The following is a 16,051-nucleotide window of genomic DNA, read 5'->3' as shown; positions in this document are numbered from 1 at the left end:
AATATACCTCTCGTTGTATTTCATCACCCTGTAGATATGCAGTTTTTACATCTAACGTATAACAATTCCAATCTTTCAGTTTTATTACTGTCAAACAAAATTTTAAAATTTCGGCATTGCATGTAGGAGCATCTTTTTCCCATTCAGCCATTTCTTCTTCAAAACCTCTAGCTACCAATCTTGCTTTACATATCCTTTCCCCACCTTTTACCTTTTCAGTTACTATCCATCTTGTAGATATAGCTTTTTGTCCAATGTCATTTACCTCCTCATATACCTTGTTTTCTCTCCAACTTTGTAGTTCTTTTTCTTTAGCTTCAATTACATTTCTATTTTCGAATCCTAGCAAAACCTCTTCTTCATCTTCAATTTTTTCTACATGACTATAATCTCTTAAGTCAACCCATCCCTTGTCACCTGACTGTGAGTCTTCTACATTGTATGAATCAGCCCAAGATTTGCTTGATCTTTTCCCTGCAAGGCTCAATATCGTCCACTCTTCTACTTGTCCTGTATTTTTGTTTATAGCTCTAACTCTATTTCCCTTTCTGAATTTGGGTATCTCTTCTATTAACTCACTTTCTTCTGTTACCTCACTTCCCCTTCATCTTCCAGTGTTTCCTCTGCCAAATCTCTTTCTATAGTCTCTTCTACATCAGCATTCCTTCTCCAGCCAATTATCATCTTTCCTTCCTGCTCATCTATATTCCCTTCCTTTGATGCAAGGGATTCATCTTTCACAGTGTGTGTTTTGTCTACTTTAAGTATCTTCTCCTTTTCTGGTGATAGTCTTTGAATCCTAGTAACATGTATTCTCGCTACTTCTCTTAGAGAATCCCCATGTTTAACCACTACTGTTTTACCTGATACTCCCACTACCTGAGCAGGTCCTCTCCATTCATTTTCATTTTCTCTCTTATAGAATACCTCGTCTCCCACTACTGGTTTAGCTGGATTTCTTTTATATCTTTTACATACTTCACAACTTGCGATTAAGTCAGTTAGTAACTTTTTTATTTCCTCTTTTTCCTTCTCTCCCAAACCGTCACTCCACTGTGCTTCTTCTGTTAGCTTCCATATTTTGTCTCCACTTCCGTGGCCAAATTGTAGATGTAACTTCATCATTGTACCTTTAATTTCCCTTAGGCTCTTTCCCTTCCACCCCTCCAATAATAATTCTTCTTCTACCTTCCTCCTCAAAATTGGTATTCTTAAATGGCCCTGTCTGTCTTCTCGTAACTTTACCTTCATTTCCCCTAATACTTCTATTTTAACACAATTCTCTTTTAAATTTATGGTCATCCCCATTTTACTCATGGTTTTCTTACCTATTAACCATGGTACATCACCCTGCAAAATTTCTGTCTTCAAATAAAACTTTTTGTTTTTCAATATCACCGGTATTTCCATTACTCCTTTCGACTTGTATGATGACTCACCAAAATTAAATACTTTATTAGACTCTTTCTTAGTATCATTCATTCTCCTCAATTCTTCCTGATTCAAACCCACAACAATGTGTGCTAGTCACAATTCCCCACAAACTGTTGACTTACATCCTGTGTCTAAAATTGCATCAACCTCTTCCCAAGATTCTTCTTCTATTTTGCTAACTTTTCCTATATAAACTTTTTCTTCTTCTTGTCCAGTTTCTGATTTCTTCTTATTCTGAAAATTCTGAGGACAATCTCTGGCCCAATGCCATTCCGATTTGCATATAGCACACAGTGTTACTTTCCCTTCTCTGTTTAAAGGATTTCTTCCACCTCTGCCTCGATTCACCTTTCCCTGATATCTTTGGCTTTTCCACCCTTTCCCAAAATTCTCACAACCTTCTGATCCTAACCATTCCCCCTCCTCTCTATTCCCTAATCCCTCAAATATTCTTTTCATTATTTGTGACACTGTTTTATATTCCAACTTTTCTCGACCACAAGCTGCTAATACCATTTGTTTTTGATCTTCTGTGAGATTCGATTGTTCTAGTACATGAAAACCTTTTGCTTCCCCTTCAAGCATGCTTTTCCCTAGTGCCCTACTACACTCTGACTCTGCCTTTTCATATCTAATTATAAAATCTCTCATTTTTTCACTAGATTCTCTTTCTATTTTAAAATAGTTTTTCATTTTACTGTAATTTTCCATTAACGTATCTTTTAGATACACTTCATCTAGTTTGGACAGGATTATCTTTGAACCCTCGCTATCCTTAAGTTCATCTCTATCTATTCCTTCTGTTACTTCTAAAGCTTTCCCTTTTAAGCTCATCCTTATCTCTATCCCCGGATATTTCACTTCTTCTCCACACACCACAAGCCAATCTTCGACTTGTCCTCTCCATCCTTTATAATCGCTCTGTGCCCCGCTAAATCTCGGACAGTCTCTCCTCCATTTCATCTCCCAAAGTTTACCATCAGATCCGTCCATTTTTAACGAACCATGCTCTGCTACCACTTGAAAATTTTTCTAGCCTAACCTATCCTTAAATCATTCAATTATGTGATCCACTCGCCTGTTCACGTTGTTCTTTTTACTCTATGCAATCCAGCTTACGACAACAAAACCACAAACAGACTTACAACCCAACCATTATCGACCTAACCTTCAGAGAGCTCTCTCTACCTCTTTCCACCATGCTTTCAACACTCCCCGCTCCTTGTTTGTTTACATTTTTCTCCCTCCCGCCATTTTCGTCCTGTGACGTCACTTCCTATGACGTCACAACAATAACATACTCTTTAAACATAAGGAATGCTATGCTATAAAAACATCTTATAACATTAAACATGTGCTTTCTTTTTATACATTCTGCAATACCCATACACTTCATCAATGCAGAAAATAAAATAATGACTAACTTATAAAACTAACATACAATCATTAACAACTTGGTGTTTTATCATGTCATTATACTCCTTTTCTCTCTCAAATTTCATCTTTTAATGTATAGCATAATTTTGTTTAATGTTTCAACTCCTTCTCATTTATATTTAACATCTATTCATAATTTATTATAGACTGAAAATTAATATACATTATATGAAATTTTTAGAAAGTAATGATGATCATTTGAAATTTAATTGCATGTATAATTATTGAGAGGAAAGGAGAGAGTAGTCTTCCTGTTTAGGTCTAGTCTCAGTGAAGCGTCAAGGTTTTTGTAAGTGAAACATTTCATATGAGATTGTTGTTGCTTATTGTTACTGGGTCTGGACTTAGAATAATTCACATAGGGTATAAGGGGTTTATGTAGGTGACTGTATGAGTGTATTTTAGATAAATTGTTCAATTTTTACTTCCAGATCAATGTCTCTCCTTGTGGAGTGGCTTTTGTACCCCATAAAGTAAGACGAGGAGTTTTACCACAGATGCTTGAAGAAATACTAAATACAAGGATTATGGTAAGCTGCCTTTCCTCATAGCTATTCAGCTTAGTTGTTTTTCAGTTTCCACCCTTGTAGTCAGCCCTCTTGAATGTGAAGCACAGGTTTGGTTAGTGACTTGAACGTTAAAATATTGTTTTGATATTATTTTGGAGGACAATTTTCAGTTTGGACTGTATATATATGGTGAGATAGAATTTTGCATATCACTGGGTGATTAAACTTTTGAACAGAGGTGTCTTCAAATAAGGAAGTTAAATTTTGTGTTGTTCTGGCAATACAAATGTAACATTTTGTATGGAGGACAGTTTTCAGTTTTGACTTTATGTAGGCTGAGATAGAACCCTGGTGTATGGATTATCTTGCATATGATGAACCCTGGTGTATGGATTATCTTAAGATTCAAATTTCATTTTTTAGTGACATGCATGGTATATATATGAGTGAAACTGTTCATATAGGAATATTTTATCACATCAAAAATGACTAGATTGTCAGAGCAATCTTAGGTTCTTTGCCAATGGGATGTGGGTCTCTGATGTTTCTTCTTTGCAAAGGAAAAGTGATAATGAAGATGTAAATTAATAAAATTTTGCATATAAAAATATTCATATCAAAGATTTCCTATCAAGCATAAATGAATTATGTACATCTTATACATGGCACATTGCTTAAAGCCATACTCTTGTCATCTCACTGAGCGTTGTGAATTAGAATAATTTTGAGAGGTTAGTTTTTTATTATTATTATAGTTAGTTAAACTCAACCACTGAATGAAATATATAACTGCCAAAGGACTGGCCATTTAGAAGTTGGTGAAATTCAACATCAGTGCCTCCCATTAAACTAAATGCTCTACTCTGTTACAGCAATATCAGACCATATAAAGAGTGATTCAGTTATTTACGCAGGCTTGAAAGGAATGTGTGCACACACACCAACCTACCGGAGACACCTGATCATAATTTTTTCTTTTTATACAAGTATCAAGAATGCATATGACTCATTGCTAGATTATGTCAAGTACTGATTTTGTATTGAACAGTTTTAATTTGTTTTTAAAATATGTTTTTAACTTCAGTAACAAATTATTGGCTCTAGACTCTTCACTCAAAAGCTTCTCCTTTTGTGTTATACAAGCTGTGTGTTGTTGTCATTTGTTTATATAGCCACTTTTATATATAAGGCTATAAATATTTTTCAAAGGTTATTTGGATTTATTTTGAAGGTGACTACAGTACTGTGGTTTTATAAAAAATTATAAGAATCTAATTATTAACCACTTTAATATTTCAGTGCAGTTTCTAAGTGTATGATGATTGCTAATATTCAAGTATACAGTTATTGTTTTTCTTGTAGCCAATAATGAAGATGCAGTCCATGGAACAGAAATAAATGTTTAACATTCTTAAGTTCCAGCACTGACATGAGTTTTTATTGAGATGTCTCTGTTCTAGGTGAAGCGAATGATGAAGGAGTACAAAGACGATTCATCTCTTCAGCGTGTGCTACATTCACGACAGCTTGGTCTGAAACTTATCGCCAATGTCACATATGGGTACACCAGTGCAAACTACTCTGGTCGAATGCCTTGTTCTGAGGTACTGCTCTGGATTACTATGGTTTGGGTAGTTATGGATAATTTTATAGTGACCATAATAAACAAATATTTATGTATAACAAAATACAGTGTTAACTTCTTTACAGATTGGTGACAGTGTTGTAAGCAAAGGAAGAGAGACTTTAGAACGTTGTATTCAACATGTGAATAAGCACCCAACTTGGAAAGCAGAGGTGGTGTATGGAGATACAGATTCACTCTTCGTACACTTACCTGGACGGTCGAAGGATCAAGCCTTTAAAATTGGAAATGAGATTGCTGAGGAAGTAACTCAGATGTTTCCTAAACCAGTGAAACTTAAATTTGAAAAAGTTTACTTACCTTGCATTTTACAGGTACAGTATTTGTGTATGTGGAAATTTTTGCTTGGCTTCTTTATCCCCACACTCTTTCTCTTCCTCTTTCAAACAAAATATGGTTACATAATTATAGGCAGCCACCAGTTATTGGCATTTAGGTTTTATGGGGCTTGGCTAACAATGTTGTTAACCCGATTTTCGGCGACAAGCAATTTTTGGCATCTGCAAGTGGTTTATCGCCATCAGCAAGCGGTTTATTGGCGCTTATGATGTAAACTCCATTTATTACCGTACTTAATGGCGATTTTTGGATAGCAGCACTCGGCCAGGAACAGAACCCCTGATGTTAACTGGGGCTGCCTGTACACCTAAACAAAATTTGATGATGTGCTCACACACATACCAAAGCTGATTTACTTGAATCCAGCCATTCCCTCTTTCCACTTTCTTCAGTGCTGAATGGCTGAAGTTTCCCCAGTGCTTGACTTTTTAGCCTAAATTTAATGAAAACAATCTAATCTAATAGTTTTTGAAATGTTTAAATGCAAGAGTTGAAAATGCCTGATTTGTAGTAGGAAAAAATTTTCCATTAACTTAGTGCTTTGAGATCAGTTCTCTTAAAGCTAAGCACATTATATTAAATACACAGTATTAAAATTTCAGATTGTTTGGTGTATTTATTTACAGAATGAGCAGTGCTGAAAAAACTGACTAATCTTAAATATTTAAATCTCAGTTTTTGAATAGAAGATGTCTGATCGTAGCAATCATACTTCATAAGTACATACTTGATTGTAATACTATTTGATCAGTAAAAAGCATAATGTATTTTGTGTAACCGTTTTGATTTATGTAGGCTTGGTTTTAGAAGGTTTAGACATAAATTTTGCTTAGAAGTATCAGTAAATTTTGTTTAGAAGTATCAGTCTTATCAAATTTCTCAAACATAGTTATGTAGTTTATGAAATTTCTCAAACATAGGTATGTATATTAAGAATATTTTAAAATTGTTATAGTGTCTGGTATGGAAAAATATTTAGCCATAACATTCTTTACTAGCCAACTGTTACCTAAATAGAACTTCTTACTTTGGAATCACAAAAGGTCACACCATCCTAGATTTTTATAAAATATCATGTGATCCTTGGAGATACTGCAATGGCTCTCCTTGGAGGTAGGGTATACCAGACTTTTCCAAATTCCTCCAGTCATTTGGCTGTACTTTCAGGTGGATGTATATCTGCATCCACTTGTTGAATGGGGAGAAGGGACTGCAGTGCTGAAAAGTCATTGATATTGTATGAAACAAAATTTTCTTTATAAAACCTCTACTCTTTCACACAAACACATGAACTGTTGTCTTAGTTATTCAGAAATGTGATTGAAGGAGTGAAGCACTGACTGGGATGACACCATCAAACAAGAATATTGAAGTTGTTGTACGTTCTTACTTGTATTACAAGTGTCTTCAATATTTGTAAATCTTGTTGGTTTGCCTTTCAATATATGAAAGTAATAAGTTCCAGTACAGCAAATGGTTTGTATTTCAAATAAGCACATATGATCCAGTTCTGGTTGGGTTTTAAATATTATAATTTGTAACTTGGTGTTTAGCACATTTATCCATAATAATGTCATTTCATCAACACACAGTTAATTCATCTTGAGAAGATGTATATCAAGTATTAAAAAATTCCTTCCTGACATTTTTTTTTATTCCATGGCAAGGATACTTAAATAACATCATTGACTAAAAAGAAAGTAAATCCATCAAACGATCATGAGAAAGGCATCTGTTATGTGAATGCCAGTGAAAATACATGAATCAGTAAGACCATATTGGAAACAGTTTATTTTTTTTTAAATCATTCAATTTACATCCCTGTAAAGGTATTGAGAACAGTCCATTTTTGCTTTGTTTTTGTTTCCTGCATATTGAAAGGACTTTCATTATTCTGTTTTTTCCCTATAACAGACCAAGAAACGTTACGTAGGATATATGTACGAGAGCCCAACCCAGGAGACTCCAGAGTTTGATGCTAAAGGCATTGAGACTGTTCGTAGAGATGGATGCCCAGCAATGGCAAAGGTTTGTTAACATTATATAGCTGGCTTATAAATTGTTAGCTAGGTAATGAATGCAGGTGCTGCATGTTCTTTACATAATTTTATTGCTCTGTGATGGAGATTACTTTTGTTTTGCAAAATTTACCAGGGACATACAATTCAGTCTTGTTACTATCAGTCATGGACTGTTTTAAAAAGCTTCAAGATAAAGAAAAAAAGGCATGTATCCTTAAAACTAAGTAAAAATGTGTGCACTTGTATGTTAGTAATATTGTTAGTAATATAAATATATGAGTGTTTTACAGTACTTTATCACCTTTCCCAAACACTTGGTGCATATGTTTTGTTACTATCTGACCTCTTAAATCTGGCATGCTGTGGTCTGGCAACTCCCATGATCTAGGACTTTACTTAAATTAGCTGCCACTAGTTCTTGAGCGGTTGTGAGGGTAGCCCACGTTTCAACTTTTGGATTTTTTCGGAATTTGGAATTGAAGCTTGCTCCATAAATACACTAGCACAGTTTATTTCCGATGAAAACATTGTGTGAAACTCAAAATGCAATCAGTAAAATTTTGTCCAAAAACACGATTTCATCACATACTGTACATTGTGTAAGTTGCGAGGTGTATTTTCAGTTGATTGCACTAGGCTAGGCTTTCTATACCTGTCTCAGTTTTGGTAGATACCACTGACAATGAATATTATATATGATGATTTGGCTTGTAATTAATGAATACTGTAGTCCTAGAAGTAAAAGTTGAGTCTTCATACATTAAATCATGCTTACCAACCTAGAGCATATAAACCGAAAAGGTCCACATTACGCAATATATACAGATGGATCTAAATCAGAACACAGAGTAGGATATGCTGCAGTGTCCCAAGACAAAACTTATCAGTTCTCTCTTCCTAATAATGCTTCTGTATTTACAGCAGAATTGTATGGAATTGCATGAGTATAAAAATAATTAAAGAATCATCATTCAATAATTTGGTGATTTTCAGTGATTCAAGAAGCGCTATAGAAGCTATTCAAAGTTACAAATCAAATAATAATATAGTACAACAAATTAAATTATATCTCCATAAATTATATAATAATGGAAAAAATGTAGAAATATGTTGGATCCCTGCGTATGTAGGGATCAAAGGAAATGAAGATGCAGACAAAGCAGCTAAAGCAGCAACTCACATGACAAGATCAAATGTGAATATCCCTGTTACTGATTATGCAACTCACATAAAAATGGGTATCATAAATAAATGGCAATATATATGGGATGAAGAACCAGAAAGTAATAAACTGAAAGAAATAAAACCTAATGTTAAAAAATGGAGTTCATAATATCAGAGAGAGAGACACGCACAAGTAATTTTAACACGCCTCAGATTAGGCCATACTCGTCTGACACATGGGCACTTAATGAGCAGCCCACATGGCCCGGCTCCCGAGTGCTCAGAATGCAGAGTAATAATAACGGTCAGACATGTGTTATGTGAATGTCCAAAGTATGACCGACAACGAACGTCTACTTTTGGAAATAGATCAGTGAAAGAAATTTTGTCAGAATCTTTCACATTTTCAATCGTTCCAGTTTTGATGTTCTTGAAGAACTGTAATTTAATTAATAAAATATAAAAATAAGTAAATAATAAAAGCATGAAAACCCTTTTAACATTTGAATTTTACAAAAAGAAAAATTTTAAAAATTTTGTTTAATTTATATTCTGAATTTTAATATACCATTTTAGTATGTATGTAAGGAAGTCTGAGTAAATGTATTTATTGTATGAGAGGATGTGCTTATGTGCAGTTTTTAATTTCATTTTAATTCATTCATCTTTGTATCGGATGATCTATTGGGTCCTAGCGCTTGACTTTAGGCCTGGACCTAGTATTTTAATCAAATCCTTCGGGCCAGCCCTATGAGAGCTGAAAGTCAGCTCAGTGGTCTGGTTAAACTACTTTAATAATAATAATAATAATAATAATTGAGACTTGTCTATGAATTCTTTCTATTTCTTATAATTAATGACCACTTACTGCTACAAGGAAGCTGACATAAACAGTCGAATTGAGAAACAGCCATTTGCCTGTGTCAGTCACTGTAACTAACAAACGTTTGTTAAGGGTTGTGTTATAGTTGTTGACTAGTTAAAAATGTGCTGATTTTCAGTGGTGACTTCCTTAAATAAAAGTAAATCCTTATCCTCTGCGCAATGGAGAGGAAAGTGTTATGAAAGCATGCCATTAAATTTACGGTTGTAGCTGTGGCTGAAGAAATGAATAATGTGCAGGCCACAAAGCATTTTGGAAGAGTCAAAAGCAATATCTGATACAGGCGAAATCACACTTTTACTTCATTTATAAATAAGTAAGTTCCATTTTTAAACCAAGCTTTGATAATTTAAGAAAAACAAATCTCCGAAATGGATTTCATTTAGCAACTAATGGCTGTAATGATGATGGTAAAATGTAATCACCTGATGATTTTAAGAATGTAAACAGTACCAGAATGCAAATGGCACCTGATTGCTGTGTTCATAAATTATAATACGATAGTAATATGACCATAATGTATGATGTATAATTTAATACAGTATGCAAAACAACAGTTTTATTAAAATTATTATTCTTTATATTGTACAACTGTATTACAGTATTTGTCTTTTGCAAATGGATATCTGTCGGTGTAACAAACTAACTTAGCCAATAGTCTCTCTCTCTCTCTCTCTCTCTCTCTCTCGGTCGCACACATCAATAGTTTCTTTAGCCAGTCTCTCTTCTCTCTCTCTCTCTCTCTCTCTCTCTCTCTCTCTCTCTCTCTCTCTCTCTCTCTCATAAAGTGGTTTAAGCTTTGACGTAGCAAAGGTTTAAATATTTCTGGGGAAGTACTTACAGACTTATGGAGCAAGCCAGAATTTTCGTGAGGAACTAAACCTAACAAATGACAGTAATTGTTTATAAGGTTTGTTCTGCTTTTGATAACACAGTAAAATATCTGTGGAATGAGTAGGAAAGTCTTTGTTTACATAGGATTTTTTAGGGGTGATTTTTGTCATCCGGGTTTTTTTGTGGTCTGGTAGTGGCATGGTCTGAAGGGTGCTGGTTTTAAGAGATCAGACTGTACTTATTCATCAAGAGAGTACTTTCATAAATTGTGACTTCATTGAAGTTCATATATTTGAAACTCAGTATTCTGAAGGCCTTGATTTTAGAACAGATGTGGTTTAACCTTGTTATTGAAATTTATTATATCCATTACAGGTTCTTGAAAAATCCTTGCGTATTCTCTTTGAAACAAAGGATATTTCAAAAGTGAAAGACTATATTCAGCGTCAGTTTGTGAAACTTCTCCAGGGACAGGTGTCTCTCCAGGATTTGATGTTTGCAAAAGAGTATAGAGGAGCCTCTGGCTATAAGCCAGGTGCATGCGTCCCTGCTCTAGAATTAGCAAGGTTTGTAGTATTTGTATGTTTGAATATAATTACAACCTCACTTTATATATATGTGATCCTCATAATCAATTTGAAACCAAAATTGAAAACTTAAATGCAGTATGATGTTAGTTGTTCATAAATAATGTTTTACTTTACTGAAAATTTCTATTGTGGAAAGTGGATTTTTCATTTTGCCACTGCACCTCATATGGTGCACTGTAGGCATTCCTGAAGGGTGTTTGCAGCATCCCTTCAAACCTAGATGCATCTACTTTTTAGGCTTTTACTGTATCCCCATTTCTGCTTCTTATCTTCAGTCCAACCTCTCTGTTACATCTCAGTGCAGCTGTGGGGTTTTCTTCCAGTTTAACCTTTAGATTCTTGTGCTTCTTTATTTTCTTGATCTCTATCCTACTATCTTACCACTTCAACTTCCCTTTCACTGTCTTAAGCACTGGATGGCCAAAAGTGCCCCAGTGCTTGATCTGATAGCCTAAATTCCATGAATAAATATAAATCATTAGATTGATTGATTGATTAATTGTGGGTTATCTGGCATCACAACTACCAGGGTCACTTACGCCAAATACTAAATGTGATCTAGATTTTTGTAAGATTTGCTTCTGAATTTATGTCATTTTATTATGAATATTTGTTACCACCTGTATGCATATTCTTGTCTTTGAGATTTTGGATATTTTATATATACTAATTACTTGGAATTTGACATCCAGATATGATACCAAGGGCAAGTTGTTGCTTCAGTTGAATGAGGAAAATTAGTATCTAAAATATCAGCTTCTGTAATACAAAAACCCTTTTTTATCATACAAACCCATCACTCATAAAGTATCCTGAAAGGAATGCATGCGTTCTATCCAACCAGTCTCCTTCTGCCACTCATGTTTGCACTCATTAGTTTGTTCCCTACTGGAGATAAAATGTGTGTGTGTGTGTGTGTGTGTGTGTGTGTGTGTGTGTGTGTGTGTGTGTGTGTGTGTGTGTGTGTGTGTGTGTGTGTGTGTGTGTGTGTGTGTGTGTGTGTGTGTGAGAGAGAGAGAGAGAGAGAGAGAGAGAGAGAGAGAGAGAGAGAGAGAGAGAGAGGACGCAGCCCTTATGTCCCTTCTTCACCAGTGGCAACAACATAGCACTCATACAGTGCAGTGACATCAACCTTTTATCATGCAAGAAACAGGTTGATACTGCAGTGCCATGACGTTGACCTAAGAGTTCAAGACACATCAGCAGGAATCTAAGGGCATGGTACTTAAAATCTCTCGTATACTGAAAGTTGAACCTTTGGTCTGAGCCCCAATCCTTGCAGACTGAACAAGTCTTTGTAGCCAATGCTGTTATTTTTGACAATTTGAGCAGAATTGGTGAGGATCGTTGTCCAGGGAAGACATGAAAGAGCTGCATGCCTAGCCTGGCAGTCCTTGTACTTGCCCTGACATATTAGAACCTGGTCAAACAACAGCAGCTTAGGGGGAGAACTTCACCATCCCTTAATCAACACTCATTGTTCACACCACTATCCCATTTTATTCCAGGGAAAGAATGAGACAGATATTAGACACAAACTATTAAAAAATGACATTTTTAAGTAATTTGTATTTCTCATAGCTAACAAACCTACAGTCTTAACGTTAGGATAAATCTTCCAGGGCCAGCTGGAAACCAGTAAAAATTATATAAAATTGTAGGACAAAGTAATGGTGGCAATGGGGTTCAGCCAATCTGATGAGAGAGGAGGCATCAGCCGACCTCCCTTCACCTGAGAGAGCTCTGACGTATCCAGTTTCTTCCAGCCCAGGGCAGTTTGAGGGGTGGCAGGAGGTGGGCAATATACGTTAAGACCGTAGGTTTGTTAACTTCGAAATATACAAATTAATTAAAAATTTGTCATTTGTTCATATGCAGGACAAACCTATGTCTTAAGGATAGAGTCACCTTTGGTGGGAGGAAAGGAAAGTCTCGGTTCAGCACACCCAGTCTCATTTCCTGGTTGAGCCAAAGCAGAGGAAGGAGATGTATGCCTCTGACTTGTCAGATAAATACCTCTGACTTGTCTGATAAATAGTTTATCAAACGGTCAGACTACTGGGCTGATACACAATGTGGAGGAACGTTGGATAAGTGGAAGTTGAAGAGCTATATCTGTAAAGACAACAAACCTGCATTAGCCACCAGCTTGTTTGTCATCATTCCTCTCTCCCCTTGTTAGAGAGAGGAAGGACTAACTTCTGCAAGGAAATATTTGTGTATGAATAAACTTTCTCAAACAGAATGACCACTCACTGACCTGTATCTAGCCAGTTTCAGCTTATGATGGGTCAGTCTTCCTACTTCCCTCAGGTAGAGATGAAGGGGGAAAAGGGAAAGGAAAAAGACCAGTCATCTCTTTCATTCTCACTTTAATAACATCATCTTAGGTAAGATACAAACTATCCCGCTAGGGCATTGGATGAACTACACAACTTGTTGAGCAGCCACCACCAGACCCAAGGAAAAAGTGTCCAAGGACTTGTGGGGAAAGTCCTGTAGATGGAAGGATGTGAAGGTGGTTTGACAAAGCCAAGTACTAGCCTTCAAAATCCTACGAACAGATAAGTTCTTTTTTAAAAGCTAATGAAGGGCCTAAACACCAAACATCATGTGCTCTTGTATACACTGTTAGAATCCAAGGTTGTAGAAGAGCTATAAGCACGTCTAATAACCTCACAGAGTCAGAAGGAGATGGTATTCTTGGACACTTCTTTCTGTGCTTACAAAAAGTCTTCGACACCACGGCCTGAGGGGACAAGTCCTTTTTAGATAACCATGCAGTGTCCTGAAAGGACATAAGAGCAATTTGTCTGGGTCGTTATCAACAAAATTTTCCAAGGAGGAGATGGAAAAGGATTCAAACCTGTCATCGTGAACCAAAGATTTTGATTCTTGGCTAAGAATTCCATGACAAATTCAAAGGCTACAGACCCATAACCCCTCAAGTGTTTAACATTAGAAGAGAGACCATGGAGTTCACCCAATCTCTTTGATGAAGCTAAAGCCAGTAAGAAGACTGTTTTAAGGGTCAAGTCTCTGTCAGATGATTGTCATAACGGTTCATTTAGGGCTCAGATGAGACTGCTTAGAACCAGAGTCAGGTCCCAACTAGGAGGTTTAAGTCCTCCAGGAGAACAAGACTGCTCAAAGCTTTTGAGTAACATTGAGATTTCCCATGAGGAAGATAGGTCTGCATCTTTTAGGTGCAGAACCAACCCCAAAGCAGGCCTATAGCCTTTGATGGCAGAAACAGAAAGACGTTTTTCCCTCCGAATAAAAATTAGGAAATCTGCTATTTGCTGAAAAGAAGTTCTGACTGCAGGGAGAACCCTTCAACAACACCAATCACAGTAGATGACCCATTTTCCCTGATACACAACTGAGGAAGATCATCTTAGACAGACATCTCTGTTGCTGCTCTGCAAGAAAAGCCTCTCACTCACAAGAGATACTGGATGGTCTCCAGCTGTGAAGAGAGTAGGACCCTACTTCTTTTCTTCTTTTTCTTTTAACGTGCTTTTATTCCCATCTGACTGGTGATATTTCTCGACACAAGGCTGGCAGAGGAGGTTGTGCCATTGGAGGGATCTCTCTGGGAACTGCTGACAGCAGGGCTAGTAGATCGGGGGAACCATTCTGGTTGAGGCCACCATGGAGCTACAAGGGTCATTCTGAGATTCTGGGAAACCATTACCCTGTTCAAGACCTGACAGATCAGGCAAAAGGGAGGGAAGGCATAAACTTCTAGGTTGTCCCAAGGATGTTGAAGGGTATCCTCCTCCACGGCGAAGGGGTCTGGGACAACTGAACAGAAGACCTCTAGCTTCCTGTTGAACCTTGTTGTGAACAGATCTATCATTAGCCTTCCCCAAAGGAGGAAGAGCCTGTCCACTATCTCCTGATGTAAGGACTGTCCCCGGGACCTGACCCTGACGACTCAGTTTGTCGGCCACCACATTCCTTGTGCCTGGGATATACCTAGCTGAGAGGTCTACTTATTGGTCTATCACCCACTGGTGTTGAAACACCATCAGAGAGTGAAGTTGATGAGAGACTAGGTCCCGAGGACAAGTGCACACACTAGTAAAGGAACTAGAGACTCAGGATAATAATAAAGAGCAAAATTGAAAAACTTAGCATGAGAGCAAGAAGGTTCAAAGGCTAAGAGCACTTCCACTTGATCTGGGAGAGTGCTGCTGAGACAATGATGCTACATATTGGCACAACAGATTGAGTTTAGATGCAAGTGGAGGCCAGACAGACGGAGTGGGTGAATTTTTTCAGGATGGCACAAGTGCAGTTAGTTCTACCTGGAATAGGGCATCTTTTGAATAGTAGTGGTTATTGAACAACCTATACTAGAGTCAAAGTAGATTTAACTGAGGGCTGTCTTGTTTTTCTCATAAAAAATTTCTATGCTTTGACACCTCTTATTGACATGATGGTGAAGTTTCATCCTTTCTTCATATTCATTAATTGATGAGACAAGGTGACAGTAGCATACTTTAACAATGATAGATAAAGAATTCTTTCATTGTATAGGGGTTAATTCTAAGCAACATTTTCTGTTTCAGAAGATTTTAGAGACAAGACTCAAAAGAATATGTAAGAAATTTCAGACATTTTAAGAGTTGGATTTGGGACTTGTTCACAGTCCCCAAATGAAATGGCATTATTCCTTAGACACCTTTATGAACTGAACATGTGCTCTCTGTGTGGCATTATACCTTAGACACCTTTATTGAAAAAACGTAAACGTAACTTGAAATTAGCTTAGCCTACACTAGGGTATACAGTACAATCTATATATATATGGTAGCCTAACCTGCTCTATACAGCACTATATACATATATAGTATAATTATTAATATCAGCTAATTCTGGAGGTTCAGTGCAGATTGACTTATGATAATTCATTACAAACAGAGAAATTGAATAACACAAACAAGAATGAGACATGTACTGTATTATGATAATTCAGTACAGAGAGAGAAATTGAATAAAAAACAAGAACCAGACATGTACTGTACAGGGGTACTCACCAAGATTTGGTTCATCATCGACATACTTGAATGGTGTCAGGCTGTTGATGACTATTTATATACTAACTAAAAAATTGGAAGAGGAGGAGGATGATAAAGCAGCAGGATCATCAATTTGCTCCTCTTCAGCTATCATTTCTTTGGGTGTTT

At 36.4% G+C, this 16,051-nt stretch overlaps 1 protein-coding gene across 2 annotated transcripts in view; it reads left to right on the top strand.

The window, feature by feature from the left end:
- Positions 1 to 16,051, top strand: part of LOC136831463 (uncharacterized) — a 177,057-nt gene that overhangs the window by 127,226 nt on the left and 33,780 nt on the right. Inside the window, exons 15-19 of one of the 2 annotated variants that reach the window (XM_067091954.1) lie at positions 3,303 to 3,401; positions 4,841 to 4,984; positions 5,091 to 5,339; positions 7,279 to 7,392; positions 10,642 to 10,832. In XM_067091954.1, the coding sequence (XP_066948055.1) occupies positions 3,303 to 3,401; positions 4,841 to 4,984; positions 5,091 to 5,339; positions 7,279 to 7,392; positions 10,642 to 10,832 (797 nt within the window). Of the gene's footprint in view, positions 1 to 3,302; positions 3,402 to 4,840; positions 4,985 to 5,090; positions 5,340 to 7,278; positions 7,393 to 10,641; positions 10,833 to 16,051 lie in introns of those variants that run through there. The other variant, XR_010850893.1, reaches the window with a different exon arrangement.

This window comes from Macrobrachium rosenbergii, chromosome 48 (genome assembly GCF_040412425.1).
Source record: "Macrobrachium rosenbergii isolate ZJJX-2024 chromosome 48, ASM4041242v1, whole genome shotgun sequence".
Lineage (NCBI taxonomy): Eukaryota > Metazoa > Arthropoda > Malacostraca > Decapoda > Palaemonidae > Macrobrachium > Macrobrachium rosenbergii.
This window is presented reverse-complemented; position numbering and strand designations above follow the sequence as displayed.